Raw genomic sequence first — 14,290 nt, 5'->3', positions numbered from 1 at the left:
ATATCCTTTTGGTATTCATCATTATTTATAATGCTTTCACATATTATTCATAAACATCATAGCTGCACAGTAATACATGGTAAGGATGTATTTTGGTCTACTTGACCAGTGGCTAGCATAGGTTCTGAGATATGCTGTGCACTCAAATATCTGCTAGTTATTTGTTTTAACAGCCCCAAGTTTGGGGCATTCCACAGTTAGCTCTTTTTTTTTTTTTTCTCCCTTAAATTAAAAACAACGACAGAACTAATGGTGTAAATACTGCCCTTTCCCTATTTTGGATTATTTCCTTAGGATGGCTTCCCACAGTGGACGTATTCAATTATGAATGCTTCCAAAGAAAGTAGGCAGTGAACAGCGTTATTTAAGAAGTTCACTTTAAACACAGGAAAACAGACTCCAATTACAATAAACAAGTTATTATTTTAAATGTTGACTTCTGAATAAGCTTACTCTCATGGAGCACCATATTTATACTATTGTAAAAAATGTCAAAGCTCAGTGTAGGCAAGTTCAATGACTTAAACTCTTGAAGTTGAAAAAAAAAAAAAAGACAATCTTATAGCAATTCATTGAAATATTTAAAATTAGAAGCCCTCTAGAAATGAATATATATCTAGAATACATAGTTGAATTTGTGGTTTTAAATACTTTGAAGAGCTCTAATATATTCCAATTTATAAATTGCATACAACTGAAAACTCCAAATATCTATTTGTTAAATGGGCATAGTAAAGCCATCTTTTTATGTGCTTATGTAGAAACTAAACCAGATCTAAGATAATTCAGTTGGATTTATTGAGGAACTGTTCTGGGCCAAGGTCTGTGTTAGGTACTGAGGGAGATATAAGAATCAAATTTCCACTGGCAAGAATTGTCTCTGGAGGGGAAAGAGTCTAAGAGGACTTTGAGGGACAAATAACATTTCAACAGGTAAATGTGAGGGAGAGGTTACACGCTTTCCAGAAGAAAACAGAGCAAAATTAATGGAAAGATGAAAATACAGGGTTCATCGAGATTAGAGAGTGTTAAAATGTACTTAGGAAAAATCCTGTTGATGATAAATTTGGAGGACTCAAAGGTTTTAAGCATTTTTTCCTTGCCTTCCTTTCTTAAAAAAAAAAAATCTGTATATTAGAAAACGTAACTGGTGATTGTGTGTAGGAAAAATGCACTAGCAGTACCCCGTTGATATGGTGTGTTCCGGGCTTGAAACAGCACAGCCCTTAGTGGGGATGGAAGGTGTAGACAGGCCTGAGTTGCAGTGGACCATATGTACTCTTGTGGGTTTCAGAAGAGCTCAGATTACACACCAGGCAAGAGGATATTTGGTCAGAGACCATATAAAAGCCATTAGCACTGCTACTAACTAAAGAGCTCAGCCTCAAGTGGAAAAGGTGGACTCAAAGAGGCTTGAGTGTAGATGGGAAAAAAAAAAAACTACTTGGTTGGGCTGCACCAAACGCAAGCTCAACATCCTTCTTGAAGCTCCACTGCCCTAGCTCTTGGGATACCATTCTTCTCTGGTCCTTCTATCGTCTTCACAAACCCTCTTTTCCTCTACCAAAACCTATAATGCCATTTTTCCAAATACTTCTCTCTACTCAAACTTCTTAGAGGAGTTTTCTCCAATACTTCACTTCAAACACATTTTACATGCTAATATGTCCCCCAAACTTACATATCCAGCCCTGAGTTTTTGAAACTCTAGTCTTCTTCTCCAGCTGCGATCAACATTCTATTGATACTTTCAAATACAAAATATCCAAAAGTTGGGATCCTTATCTGTTCCATTTCATTCCACTGGTTGCTTCTCTTAGCAGCTACACCTTTGATAGCGGACCACCAGACCCTTAAATCAAAGATCTTCCTCCAAAATCACTAAATCCTGTCAATTTTCAGTATTTTTTAAAATTTATTCCTTCATCCTTTCTAAATCCTCTGCCACTTACCTAGTTCAGGCCTTATAAAAGAAAGGTAGTATTTGAGAGCTTTGATGAATAACTTCTACTTGAGGTGGATCTTAGATGATGAGTAGGGGAACTTTAGATATAGAGGGGAGAGAAGGATATCTCAGACAGAACAGCTTGTAAAAGGCAAAGACAGACCAGACCACATTTGAGGAATGTTGGAGATGAGGCTTTAAAAAAAGATAAGCTGAGGCCAGGTTGTACAGAAGTTTTGTAGAAACCGAGACACTGAAAGACTTTAAACAGATGTACCATAAAAAGTTTGTGTTTTACAAAGGTAAACTTGTTTGATCAGAAAGAGGGTCCACCAGTTCCCAACTTCACGCACTTGGAAATACGTGGGGAACACTATTTGTACGTCACAATTACTGAGGGATGCTACTGGCATCTAGCAGGCAAAATCCAGGAATGTTGATGTCCTTCCTATGCTATAGGGAGCAGTCTCCCATAATGAGTATCCTTCCCCAAAAGCCAGTGGGACTTCCCCTGGAAAACACTGAATTTCTAATTGAGTTAAGCATTCAGCAAACATTTGTTATGATAGTTTTTCTTTACTAGAGCATTTAAACATACTTATGTTTTAAAATGCCAGGGATAGGGGTGCCTGGGTGGCTCAGTCGGTTAAGTGTCCGACTTCGGCTCAGGTCATGATCTCACGGTCCGCGGGTTCAAGCCCCGCGTCGGGCTCTGTGCTGACAGCTCAGAGCCTGGAGCCTGCTTCAGATTCTGTGTCTCCCTCTCTCTCTGCCCCTCCCCTGTTCATGCTCTGTCTCTGTCTCAAAAAAATAAATAAACATTAAAAAATAAAATAAAATAAAATAAAATGCCAGGGATAAATCCCTATTCAGTAAGTATAGGAGAAAAAAGGCACCAGGGTGGCTCAGTTGGTTAAGCGTCCAACTTTTGATTTCGGCTCAGGTCATGATCTCACGGTTCATGCTGGGCCTGGAGCCTGTTTAAGATTCTCCCTCTCCCTCTGCCCCTTCCCTGCTTGTGTTCTCCATCAATAAAAACATCGTTTTTAAAAGGATTAAAAAGTATTGAAAAGAATACTGCCCAATCAAAGAGGGTTCTACTTCAAACGATGGCCAAATAGCTCTTCCTTGAACAGATACAACCACAAACTCTGGACAAAATATGGACATCCACTACCTGAAAGTTCTGGAAAGCAATCCAATACAGGCTGATCCTACAGAGGAGAGAATGCTTGGAAGATGGCGGCATTGGATGAGTTTTCCCATTTTTGTACTTTCTGCATGAGGGTGAGTCCCCAGTCTGCATCATAGCCTATGGTTTCACTGACTTGAAGAACCAGGGGACAGAGTTTGGGGCAATAGCAGTTGCTAGAAAATTAAGAAAGAAATAATGGCAAGAAAAGAACCAGAGAGGGCCCTGATTTCTGTGTAGGAACTGTGCCCCAAACTCTGGCTTCTCTCTGAAGTCTGTACAGACAAAAAAAGATGCCAGGTTAAAGAAGTAAACTGATATCTGAGCTGCCACCAACTTCAGGGGAGTGAGAACTTGCAACTGAGCTCTGCCAGTTAACTCCCAGCTTAAAAAAAAAAAAAAAGTTATTTGGAGAAATATATCATAATCCAGGGTTTCACCATATTTTATTCACCGTGTCCAGGACAAAAACTAAATTACTAACATATTGAACAAACAGGAAAATACAATCTATTCTCAAAAGAAGAGACAGTCAAAAGGATGAAATGAGCAGATAAAGATTTAAAGCTGCTATTTAACTATGTTCAAGGTTGTAAGGGAAAATGTGCTTGTAGTAAATGAAGACAGGAAATCTCGGTACAGAAATGTAAATTATAAAAAACCAGAAGGAATTTCTAGAACCAAAAAACATCATGATTAAGAGAAAAAAAGTTGACTGAATGGGCTTCAAAGAAGGACGATTACAGAAGAGTCAGTGACCTAGAATATAGATCAAGAGAAATAATCCAGTTGGAGAGGAAAAAAAAAGATAAAAAATCTGTGAGATGATATCAAAAGTTCTAGCACATGTGTAAAGGAGAGGAAAGAGAAAATGAGGCAGAAAAATATGTGACAAAATAAAACTGTGAGAGGAAAATGGCATTATTATACACACAGGGAGAAAACATGTTGAACACATTGACTTTTTTTTTTTTTTAATGTTTATTTATTATTGAGAGACAGAGACAGAGCACGAGCACTGGGGGGGGGGGGGGGGCAGAGAGAGGGGGAGACACAGAATCAGAAGCAGGGTCCAGGCTCTGTGCAAGCTGTCAGCACAGAGCCCAGCGCGGGTCTCGGACCCACAAACCGCGAGATCATGTCCTGAGCCCAAGTCGGACGCTTAACCCAACTGAGCCACCCAGGCGCCCCTACACTGACTTCTTAATGGAAACAGAGGAGACCAGAAGACGGTAGAGGAATAGCTTTAAAGTATCAAAGGGGGCAGAGGAAGAAACTGTCAACACAGAATTCTATAGTCAGCAAAAGCGTTCTTCAAAAAGAAAAACAAAATAAAGGCATTTTCATGTAAAAGAAAACTATGATAAATTGGCAGGAGATCTGAACTGTAATAGATGCTAAAAATTTTCAGGCTGACATAAATGATACTACAAGGAAACTTAGATTTTCGGGATGGAATAAAAGCATTCAAAATGACAATGTGTGTAAATATGAAGGAGGGTTTCTTTTGTTTGTTTGTTTAAAATGTATACGACTACTCAAAGCAAACTATCACATTGTGGAGTTTATAACATACACTCTATGTAACACATATGACAACTGTAAGGCAACAAATGGAAGAATGGGGTAAACACTGTATGTGATTACAAGGTTTTTATACTTTATGTGAAGAGTGCAAATATTACCTATAAACAGGTTGCATAAAGTTGCTTATCTTGATACATGCTTGGTTTACTCATGTATATGCATTTATGAAGATTCATGGATTCGTGTCCCTAAGATTTATGCATTTCATTGAATGTAAATTTTACCTATAAAGAAAAAACTTTAAACAAAGTAGCTCTCTGGCTAACAATATACAAGTTGAAGGCTTTAGGAATGAAGTGTACTGATGTCTGAAATTTGGGATTACCTGTATCGAAACAATAAGATGGGTTGATTGATGGACAGGGGGATGTACAAATATGTGGTAAAGTGAGTACAATTACAATGTAATTGTAGAATCTACACAGTGGTTATACAGGCATTTTCTGCATCTTTTTTATACGTTCGAAAAATTTCAAAGAAAATGTTAAAAAAAAAAAAAAAAAAGAATATTGCCGGCCTACATTTATAATCAGGTAATCAGGTCAGGGTGGAGAAAATAAAACAGGAAAAAGGGAAAAAGTTGGGAAATGGAAGATACAAAAAAGAAGAAGAAGAAATAGAAGGAAAGAAAAGAGAGAGTAAAGCTAAAACAGAGATGTAGAAAGGACCTAATGGTAAGGGAGAGTTGGGGATAGAAAAAAAAAAAAAAAAAGACAAGATAGGGGGAGCTACAGAGGGCAAGATGCCTGCCATTCACTGGAAAATAGAAACAATAACGTTATCATCAGTGTCTTTAGAAACTTTTCCATACATTAGTTTTGAAGTTAAAATTAGAAAGGATTATTTTGTCATGGAGTTTGAAATTATGCACATGTGAAAATGTAGATACTTGCCTCAAGATCTGAGAACTTGTTTACTCCCAGTCTAAAAGTCCCTTTGACTTCTGACATTGTTTGATGACCTTATGTCGTGTCGCTGAAAATTCTGTAGGACGTCACTGTAGTTGAGATGTTACCAAACCGCTATTTACTTAGGATCAGATCTCTAAAGAAGCCAGGATTGTACACCTCCAGCCCAAGTTTCTGCCCCTCCAAGCTCCCCCCCCCAGACTAGAGTTCGACCCATCACATAATGTCTCATTTCAAAGCTGGTGCTTTTCACTTAGCACTTAGTATTTCCAGAAAACTTCTGACTTACCATATAAATATACTAGTCTTCACCATTTCAATGCCAAGTGGTTCATAATTAAATGATTATTAGTTAAGCTATTCTTCATTTGCTCTCCACGAGACTGTATTTTTCCTTTTGTTACTAGTCATGTAACATCTATGAAGGCAGGGTCCATGTCTAGGTATCACTATTACCTAGCACAGTGTTTAATACATGGAAGGCCCTTGGTAAATATTTATTGAATGAATAAATGAATAAAGAACCTTTATCCATTCACAACATTCCTTACTCAACTGGTTCTAAACACAAATTATCAAGTCAAGAGAATGGTAAAGTTTGACAAATGACATCAGATAGAAGTTCTAATAACATTCTGTTCCTATGTATGTAAATCTTAGATTTAATACATTTTGCTATCTCAAATGGCTTAAAGGACTTATTGAGACAAGACTAAAACATGACAAATGAGGAAACTTTTAAAAATGGAAAGTCAAGTGATGAATTTATATTATAAAAATAAGTGCCTGTTTTGCTTGTTACTAGCAACAAAACAATAAATACTCTTTTCAAAGTTCAAAGGAAAGACAAATGGGTATTGGTTTTCATCCAAGTCAGATCCAACTTTTATGAAGACACTAAAAGGCTCAGATCAGAATCAAATAAATTTCAGAACTCAGTTTGAGAGAAAAGGAAAGGCTTTAGTTAAAATCTTTACAATAAAATAATTATGATTATAAATCTCTTTCATTAAATATGTACACATTACATGGTATTTTTAAAAAGAATGAAAACGAATAGTTTTTCAAGCAAATCTAATGCACAAATATACCATCCCTTAGAGTATAATGTCAGTTTAACATTCTTAAACAGCTGTGTCAGACAATGGCTCTGCTTTGTGCAAAACATGATAAGCAAAATTAAGAAAAATTCTGCAAAATCCTTTAGCTCCCCAAGGAAATTACTAAAAAAGAAAAGAGTAAAAGGAAAAAAAAAGGTGTATACTCAAGCTTGATTGTATACAGAGGCCAGGATGACCAGCACTAATGTAACCCCCATAGCTGCTAAATAAGTCCTTGGGTAACTTTAGTTTGAAGTTAATAGTGGAAGTCCTAGCAATTGTGCTTTTATGCAGCCACGTGGCCAATAAGGTAGATGTTGTCATAAAGATGCCCTACAAAATCTTCACTAATGTTTTGAGCAGCACGACGGGTATTTCGAATAAATTCTCTTTTTGACATCTTATTCTTCACGTGAGGGCTAGTGAGGTCAATGGAAAGTAGAATCAAAGAGTAGCACAGTACATAGACAGCATCTGGAATTAAAAAGAAACACCTCAAATTATTAGCCGCTTTGGAAAATGTGGTCCCCAAGGCACCCTATAATGCAAAACTTGTCACCGTTTAAAGAAATCAAGATTAGAATGTAAATTTCTAGGGAAAAAGATGGCTAAACCTGAGCAGCATGAGACAATAACAAAATGACTTTATATGCCCAAGGCAGCATTTGATGCTTCCTATCAAAAAAGTAACAAGCCTCAAGATACTTGCTAGTATTATTTGCTACAAGTACTTGCTACTACTATAGTGTTTTTATTACAGAATCCTGCAATCTTAAGAAAGCTAAGTTAAATAGTACGTCTTGTAAAAGCATTTTCACCAAATTTCATGATGGGCGAAAGTTTTGTAATCGCCACTTAATAAGATAAGCATGATAAAGTTGTTGATATAAAGAGATAAGTAAAGCTCAGTCAAATGAAAAAATATGCAGGATACTTGGCCTATACTGCACACACACACAGACATATACTCAGACACAAATGATAAAGATTCGTTATATTAAAATTAAATTTTAGTAGAAAAGTTTTAGGTGTTACCTATGTAATATGTGAACTATGAAAAGCTTTAAAAATGATTTCTCAAGTTTTTAGTTAAATTAATAATAATATGCAATGCTCAGGCCAGAATCATTTTAAAGAATTTATACCTAAGTCTCATTTTCTTTCTAAAACTGTATGTTTAGGGGCGCCTCGGTGGCTCAGTCAGGTAAGCATCCGACTCTTGGTTTCGGCTCAGGTCATGATCTCATAGTTCGTGAGTTTAAGCCTGCTTCAGGCTCCGCGTTGACAACGAGGTGTCTGCATGAGATTCTCTCTCTCTCCCCCTCTCTCTGCCTCTCCCCTGCTTGCTTGCTCTCTCTCTCTCAAAATAAATAAATAAACTTAAAAAAATAAAATGGTATGTTTACTACATATGAAGGACAGTTATAACAAACTATTCCTCTAAGCTCACATAAATGTAGTTTTCCTTATATTTAGTGATTGCTACAAGTACTAAGAGAAGTTATTTATAATTACTCAAACTATCTTTCCCCACGGCGAGAAAAAATGTCTCATATACTACTATTTTTACCTGGAGGCAGGAAGGGAGATGGAAGGAATTCACTATATATATTCTTACCAGGACTAAGGCCAAGTTCTCGCATTAAATCGGGGTTGCAAGCACAGAATCTATGTGAGAACTTTGTTATGAGAGTTTCAAGATACTCCCCACGCTCTTCGGGGGCATGGATATGACGAAAAAATTCTCTCAGTGCATTGGGCAAGAATTGATTTCTAAAATTATGCAATGTTACAAGGTCATCCAAGACATCTCTCCTAGTGGAAAAAGAAAAAGATACAGCTTTAATTACCATTTCTCTACTAAGAAAATGGTAAGCACTCATAAATCATCATCTGTTTGGATGAAAATACTTTGTTACTGATTATGAGATCAGCCAATCCTACAAAGTAATACATAATCCTCAAAATTAAAAAATCCGATTATGATTATTTAAGACACTAATTTTAAAATCTTTTGTGAATGGGCTATTATAAAGCAACTGAAGCTAGCAATTCTAATTATAAAATGAAGAAAAAATAAATTTAGCAACATTAAAAGGGACAGCGTCTTTTCAAGCGTCTTCTGGACTAAATCCAAATAAGAACAAAATTCTTTATGCTTTTAACTATGAAAATAATTAAGAGTTTTCACTTTCCATACCAGTCCACACCACCAGAGGTGACAACTATTTATGTGGACTTAAAAATGTCAACATGTACTATATATTTTTCTAGTATTTGCTTTTCCTAGTTCATATGGTATATTGTGAACAGCTTTCTATATCTTTCTATATCTTTACACACAGATCTAAATCATTCTTTTTAATGGCTCCACAGTACCCTTCTTTCTACTTATGAGCATTTAGATTATTTACAACTATATAAATACTTGTGTAAGTATATGTGTGTACATATATAATTATAAGTATTTTTTATCAATGGCATTCTAATAGTCACACTTTGGTATAGTATGCTTCAACTCTTGTTGAACTCAATCATGATTGTATGACCATCATCTTTAATTTGCAAATTATAGCTAGTGGTCCAAATAGGGCCCACTACCTGTTTTGTAAACAAAATTTTATTAGAAGAAAGCCATGTTCGTCAGGCTCTGTGCTGACAGCTCAGAGCCTGGAACCTGCTTTGGATTCTGTGTCTCCCTCTCTCTCTGCCCCTTTCCCACTCGTGCTCTCTCTCTCTCCCTCTCTCTCTCTCTCTCAAAAATAAATAAAAAAAACATTAAAAAAAGGCCATCATTGGTTCACATACTGTTTGTCTGCTTTTAGGCTGCAATGGTAGTTATAAATAGCTGCAAGAGAAATTTCTTAACTAGATGACTGCTATGTGGCATAGTTTTTAAAGAAAAGCTTAACTCATCAAAAACATTACTTAGCTAATTCTAAAGAAGACGTAATTTTTTTTTTTTTTACCTTTCATCAAGATAGATTCTCAGTTTTTTCCAATTTAGTGTTCTTGTACAGAAGATAAACTTTGCTATTTCCTTTGGTGAATCATCTAGGATACCCTTGGACATAAAGTAGTTCACTCCCTATGGCAGAAAGACACGTTTACATAAATAAAGCCGGTCTTTATTTATAAATTCTAACAATCAGGCGATAGCAGAACAATAGCCATAAATTCTTTCCAGCATTAATAGACTTTTTATAGCTTTAACATGCAAAATACAAGCTAGAACTTGAACTGAAACTATTACTTGTGGTTGATAGTTTACATGCAATGAAAAGTAGGAAATTCAAAGTTAAGACTCCCAAAGAAATCCTAATTCAATTTTCTGGCTCATGTCAGTTAAAACTAACTTTACGGAAATATGGCGTAAATGGTGGGGGCAAGGGGAAACTACGCTATAGACTTTAAGCCTTTTAACAAACACTTTCACTGCCTAACAGAAAACATGATTTCTTAAAGACATGCTCTAATACACTATTCAAGGGAATAACTTGAGATAAGATTCTACAAACCGAAAACCAAAAATTAAAAAAAAAAATAATTACATTATTCAACTTAAAGTAGGCACAATTCCAGGTGGGTTTAGGGTCTGTACACATACTTTGGCTTCAAGCATTGCTACATTCTACAAGAATTTAGCTTCAATACATAGTGAGGCAAAATACAATAAAACAAAACAGTTTCAATGGTTTTTCATAGGATTTATCTTTGAATTTCCTTTTCCCTGCATGCAAAGTTTTCCAGAGAAGCATTATCCACAGTCTGTACCTATTTTAGATTTAAATCAACAACAACAAAACATCAACAAAAAAATAGAACACTGAAGCCAATGTTCTCTCATGTATGTGGAGGTCACATTCAAATAAATACCTTATGTGGATTTGAATGTGCAGTTATTGAAATAAAAGGCAGGTGTGTTTATTTCAACTCGTAGTTATCCAGATACATGCGTTCCCATGAATACTTATGTCTGGATAATAGCACACTGTGTGCAGTTAATTAGTAGAGAAAATGATGTATTATATACACACAACATACTGTTTTCACACATAAATTCCTTCAGCATTTCTTCCCTTTTACAAACACTTACATATAGTACTCAGAAATACTGCACCCATTAAGAATTCAAAAAGTTGAAGGAATTTTTATAAAAGACTCTTCAAAATAAAAAGTCTCATAAAATTTTTATATTAAAAAAATTAAAAAGCAATTTGATACCATGAGGTAATGCTTTTGAAAGGTTATAATCATCTGTAAGTTGTAATTCAAACAAAAGATTTTTTCATATAAAACTAAGTTTATGAGCCATCAGGATAATATCCTAATGGCAATGTTATCAGTTTCTCGTGTGAATTTTAATAGTAAAAGGCAGTGCTAAAGCACTGATTTAAAGAAATGTATATAAAAGCAGAATATAACATGAGATGTTCGTGTCAACTCAATTGTAAGCCACATTTCAGACTGCATCCTAGATACACGGCTAGGAAACGTAACATGGTCAAGATGGAAAGCCCAAGAATTTGGAATGAAGCTCTCGGCAGTTATCTGAGGGGCAGGAACTAAAGAAATATTAATGCTTGTTCCATCCTTTCCTCCATTAGTTTGAATAATCGAGAGTTGACTGTATGTTTTAAATGATCTATTTAGCAAAAGTTTCCAGGTTTGATTTATTTCCAAAATTCCTCCACTTAAAAGAATAACAATTTTTCAGAAGTATTACCAGTGCTTAATTTTAATCTAAGTGATTCAAAGAGGAATGCCAACTAAATATTATGTAATGGGTTCTTTATTTATACCTACTTGTAAGCCAATATTTAGGACATGTAAAACTAGTTCTTTTTAAAATGATACAAAATATTAAAAAACACTGCATGATCCATTAAATAGTACATAATTCTCTAATTATATGATATGTGCATTTTAACATCAGTTAATGCTTCTTAGTTATAAATGAACATTGGTATTTACCTCATGTGAGATCCTAAAAATATGCTGTTGACAATTTCCTTTTTTAAGGAACACATGTTTTAAGAATGTTGAAGTCTCCAAAATCAACCATATACAGAGGAGTAGGCATGAACTCAGTCAGTTTTAAACCGAAGCCTGAAAACTAGGGACACAACCTGAAATAAGCCAACTCTGTTGGTTTTATGAGGAAAGGAGGCATCAGTTTTCAAGCCTGGGATTCCTCTGGAAAGGAAGATTACTTTAGAAGGGCTATCAGACTGAAGGGTCAAGGGATGTGAAATGGGAAAAGGCATGAGACAGATTATAATTTTCTTCAATAAGCAAGCTGGCAACCATTCGAATTCCTATCTTATTATGTAAGCATGGAACTACAAAAGAAAACATAGTATGAGACCTGTTGAATAACTGTACATTTGTTTAATAAGTGGTATAACTATTTTTTTTTTTTTATTTTCAATACAGTTTTAGAAGAATGGTACAGAGAGTTCCCTTCAGACCACATAGCATGTTAGTTACTTTTCAGGACTAGAGCTCTCAGCAGGGTGAGCTATGTATGTGGTGTCTCACAAAGCAAATCATGAACATTAATGTTAGTTTATATTAACATAGTTTCCAGAAAAAAAAAAAAGAAGTCTGTAGCTCACTACTGTCTACATAATTCACTATAAAAGTGTCTGATTCTGGATGTCACATTTTATGGGCCATATTGATAAACTAGAACTTATCTGGATAAAGGAAATCAAGACCTGATAAGATTGTTGAAGGGTCTAGAAGTCCTGTTAGATAATGAAGAGTTGAGGCATCTAGGGATATTAGGCCTAAAAAAGATACTTAGGAAAGAAGTTTAAGATTAAGACACCTGAAAGGCTTTATCATAAGGAAAAAAGATAGACCCTGTAATTTCAGTGAAGATCTTAAGCTGATGAAAGTTATAGAACGTCTTCCCAGAATAATGCACACACACATTTTAAAACATTTTGTTTTAAAAGAGAGAAAGTGTGTTTGCGTGAAAGAGAAAAAGGGACAGGGACAGAGAGAGAGGAAGACAGAGGATCAGAAGCAGTTTCTGAGCTGTCAGCACAGAGCCCTATGTGGGGCTTGAACTCACAAACAGTGAGATCATGACCTGAGCCAAAGTCAAATGCCTAACCCACTGAGCCACTCAGAAACCCATATATGTATGTATGTACATATATACATACATATATACATATATATACATATACATATATATATACATATACATATATGTATACATATACATATACATATATATAAATATATATATATTTAATGAAATGCCTGAAGCCCATCTAAGAACTTCAGGTTAGAAATCCTATTTTAGATGATGTAGGAGTATGGTTACTAAATGTCAGTAATAAGGAGGCAGGCTTGTGCCATGTAAGGAAGATCGTGCTTCTGAGCTATAGCTGTTCAAGGCTAATAGTTTGTCATTTGGTTAATTTAATTTTTGTTGCTGTATAACTCAAAGATAAATCATGACGGAGTCAGTCCTTTCATGAATTGGCTCCATAGCATAAAGGGAAGTTTCTGTCATCTGGAAGAAAACTATTGACCAAAATGGATTTTATTTAATGAATGGTATTAAAGGAAAGTTACAGTGGGATGCCTGGGTGGTTCAGTTGGTTAAGCGTCTGACTTCAGCTCAGATCATGATCTCGTAGTTTGTGGGTTCAAGCCCTGCGTCAGGTTCTGTGTTAACAGCTCAGAGCCTGGAGCCTGCTTCAGATTCTGTGTCTCCCCTTCTTTCTGCCCCTCCCATGATCATGCTCTGTCTCTGTCTGTCTCTCAATAATAAATAAACGTTAAAAAAATTTTTTAAAGGAAAGTTACAGTGGGATAAATAAAATTCTTATTATGAAAATAGATTGCATATAGACATTAGGATTCATATTTCTCCAGAAAATCATAAACATAAATAATATTCATATCGCAAATCCTGAATTCCTTCGTAATGTAATTTCTTTTAAAGTATCCATTTAACTTTAAGTTTAAATATAAAGATGAACACCCAAAGACTAGTTTGTAAAACTGACATATGTATGTCTGTGTGTATGTGTATATATTCATATAGATAGCTATGCATCTTCTTTAAAAGCATTTCTGAAACACTGAATCAAAACAAACCTATTAAAAAAATTACATCTTCATTTACATCTACATCTTCATTTACAATGTATTAAGCAAATGGTAAATATGCAAGGTATTCAGTGACAGACACTGAAAAGTACGAAAGTTTTGCATTAAGCAAATTTAAAGTTTATCTGGGAAGATGAGACAGGTACACAAATAACCACACTAGGCATGTGTGACAAATCAATGACACAAGACAGTCAACTAAGGCCTAAATGAACTGGTATGAAAAATAAGCATTTCAGTAGTTCAATTAAAAAAAAAAATCACTGTAGGAAAGGGTATTTGAATCATGTTTCCTGGAATATCTACTCTGAAGGAATGGTAGGGGTTTACATAGCCCAGAATGAGAAGAACACTGGAGAGGAATATTTTAGTCGATGTTCTATCATATGAGCCAAAGCATTAGAAGATTAAAAAAAAAAAAAAT

General features: G+C 35.2%; 1 protein-coding gene across 1 annotated transcript in view; it reads right to left on the bottom strand.

The window, feature by feature from the left end:
* Positions 1 to 222: 222 nt before the first annotated feature.
* FBXO8 (F-box protein 8) overlaps positions 223 to 14,290 on the bottom strand; it is a 51,481-nt gene continuing 37,413 nt past the window's right edge. Inside the window, exons 4-6 of the mRNA XM_045462775.1 lie at positions 9,702 to 9,820; positions 8,351 to 8,547; positions 223 to 7,206 (exon numbers count right to left, since the gene is read on the bottom strand). Coding sequence (XP_045318731.1) covers positions 7,019 to 7,206; positions 8,351 to 8,547; positions 9,702 to 9,820 — 504 coding nt within the window. The 3' untranslated portion in view covers positions 223 to 7,018. The remainder of the gene's footprint in view (positions 7,207 to 8,350; positions 8,548 to 9,701; positions 9,821 to 14,290) is intronic.

The sequence above is a fragment of the Leopardus geoffroyi genome, chromosome B1 (genome assembly GCF_018350155.1).
Source record: "Leopardus geoffroyi isolate Oge1 chromosome B1, O.geoffroyi_Oge1_pat1.0, whole genome shotgun sequence".
Classification (NCBI taxonomy): Eukaryota; Metazoa; Chordata; class Mammalia; order Carnivora; family Felidae; genus Leopardus; species Leopardus geoffroyi.
This window is presented reverse-complemented; position numbering and strand designations above follow the sequence as displayed.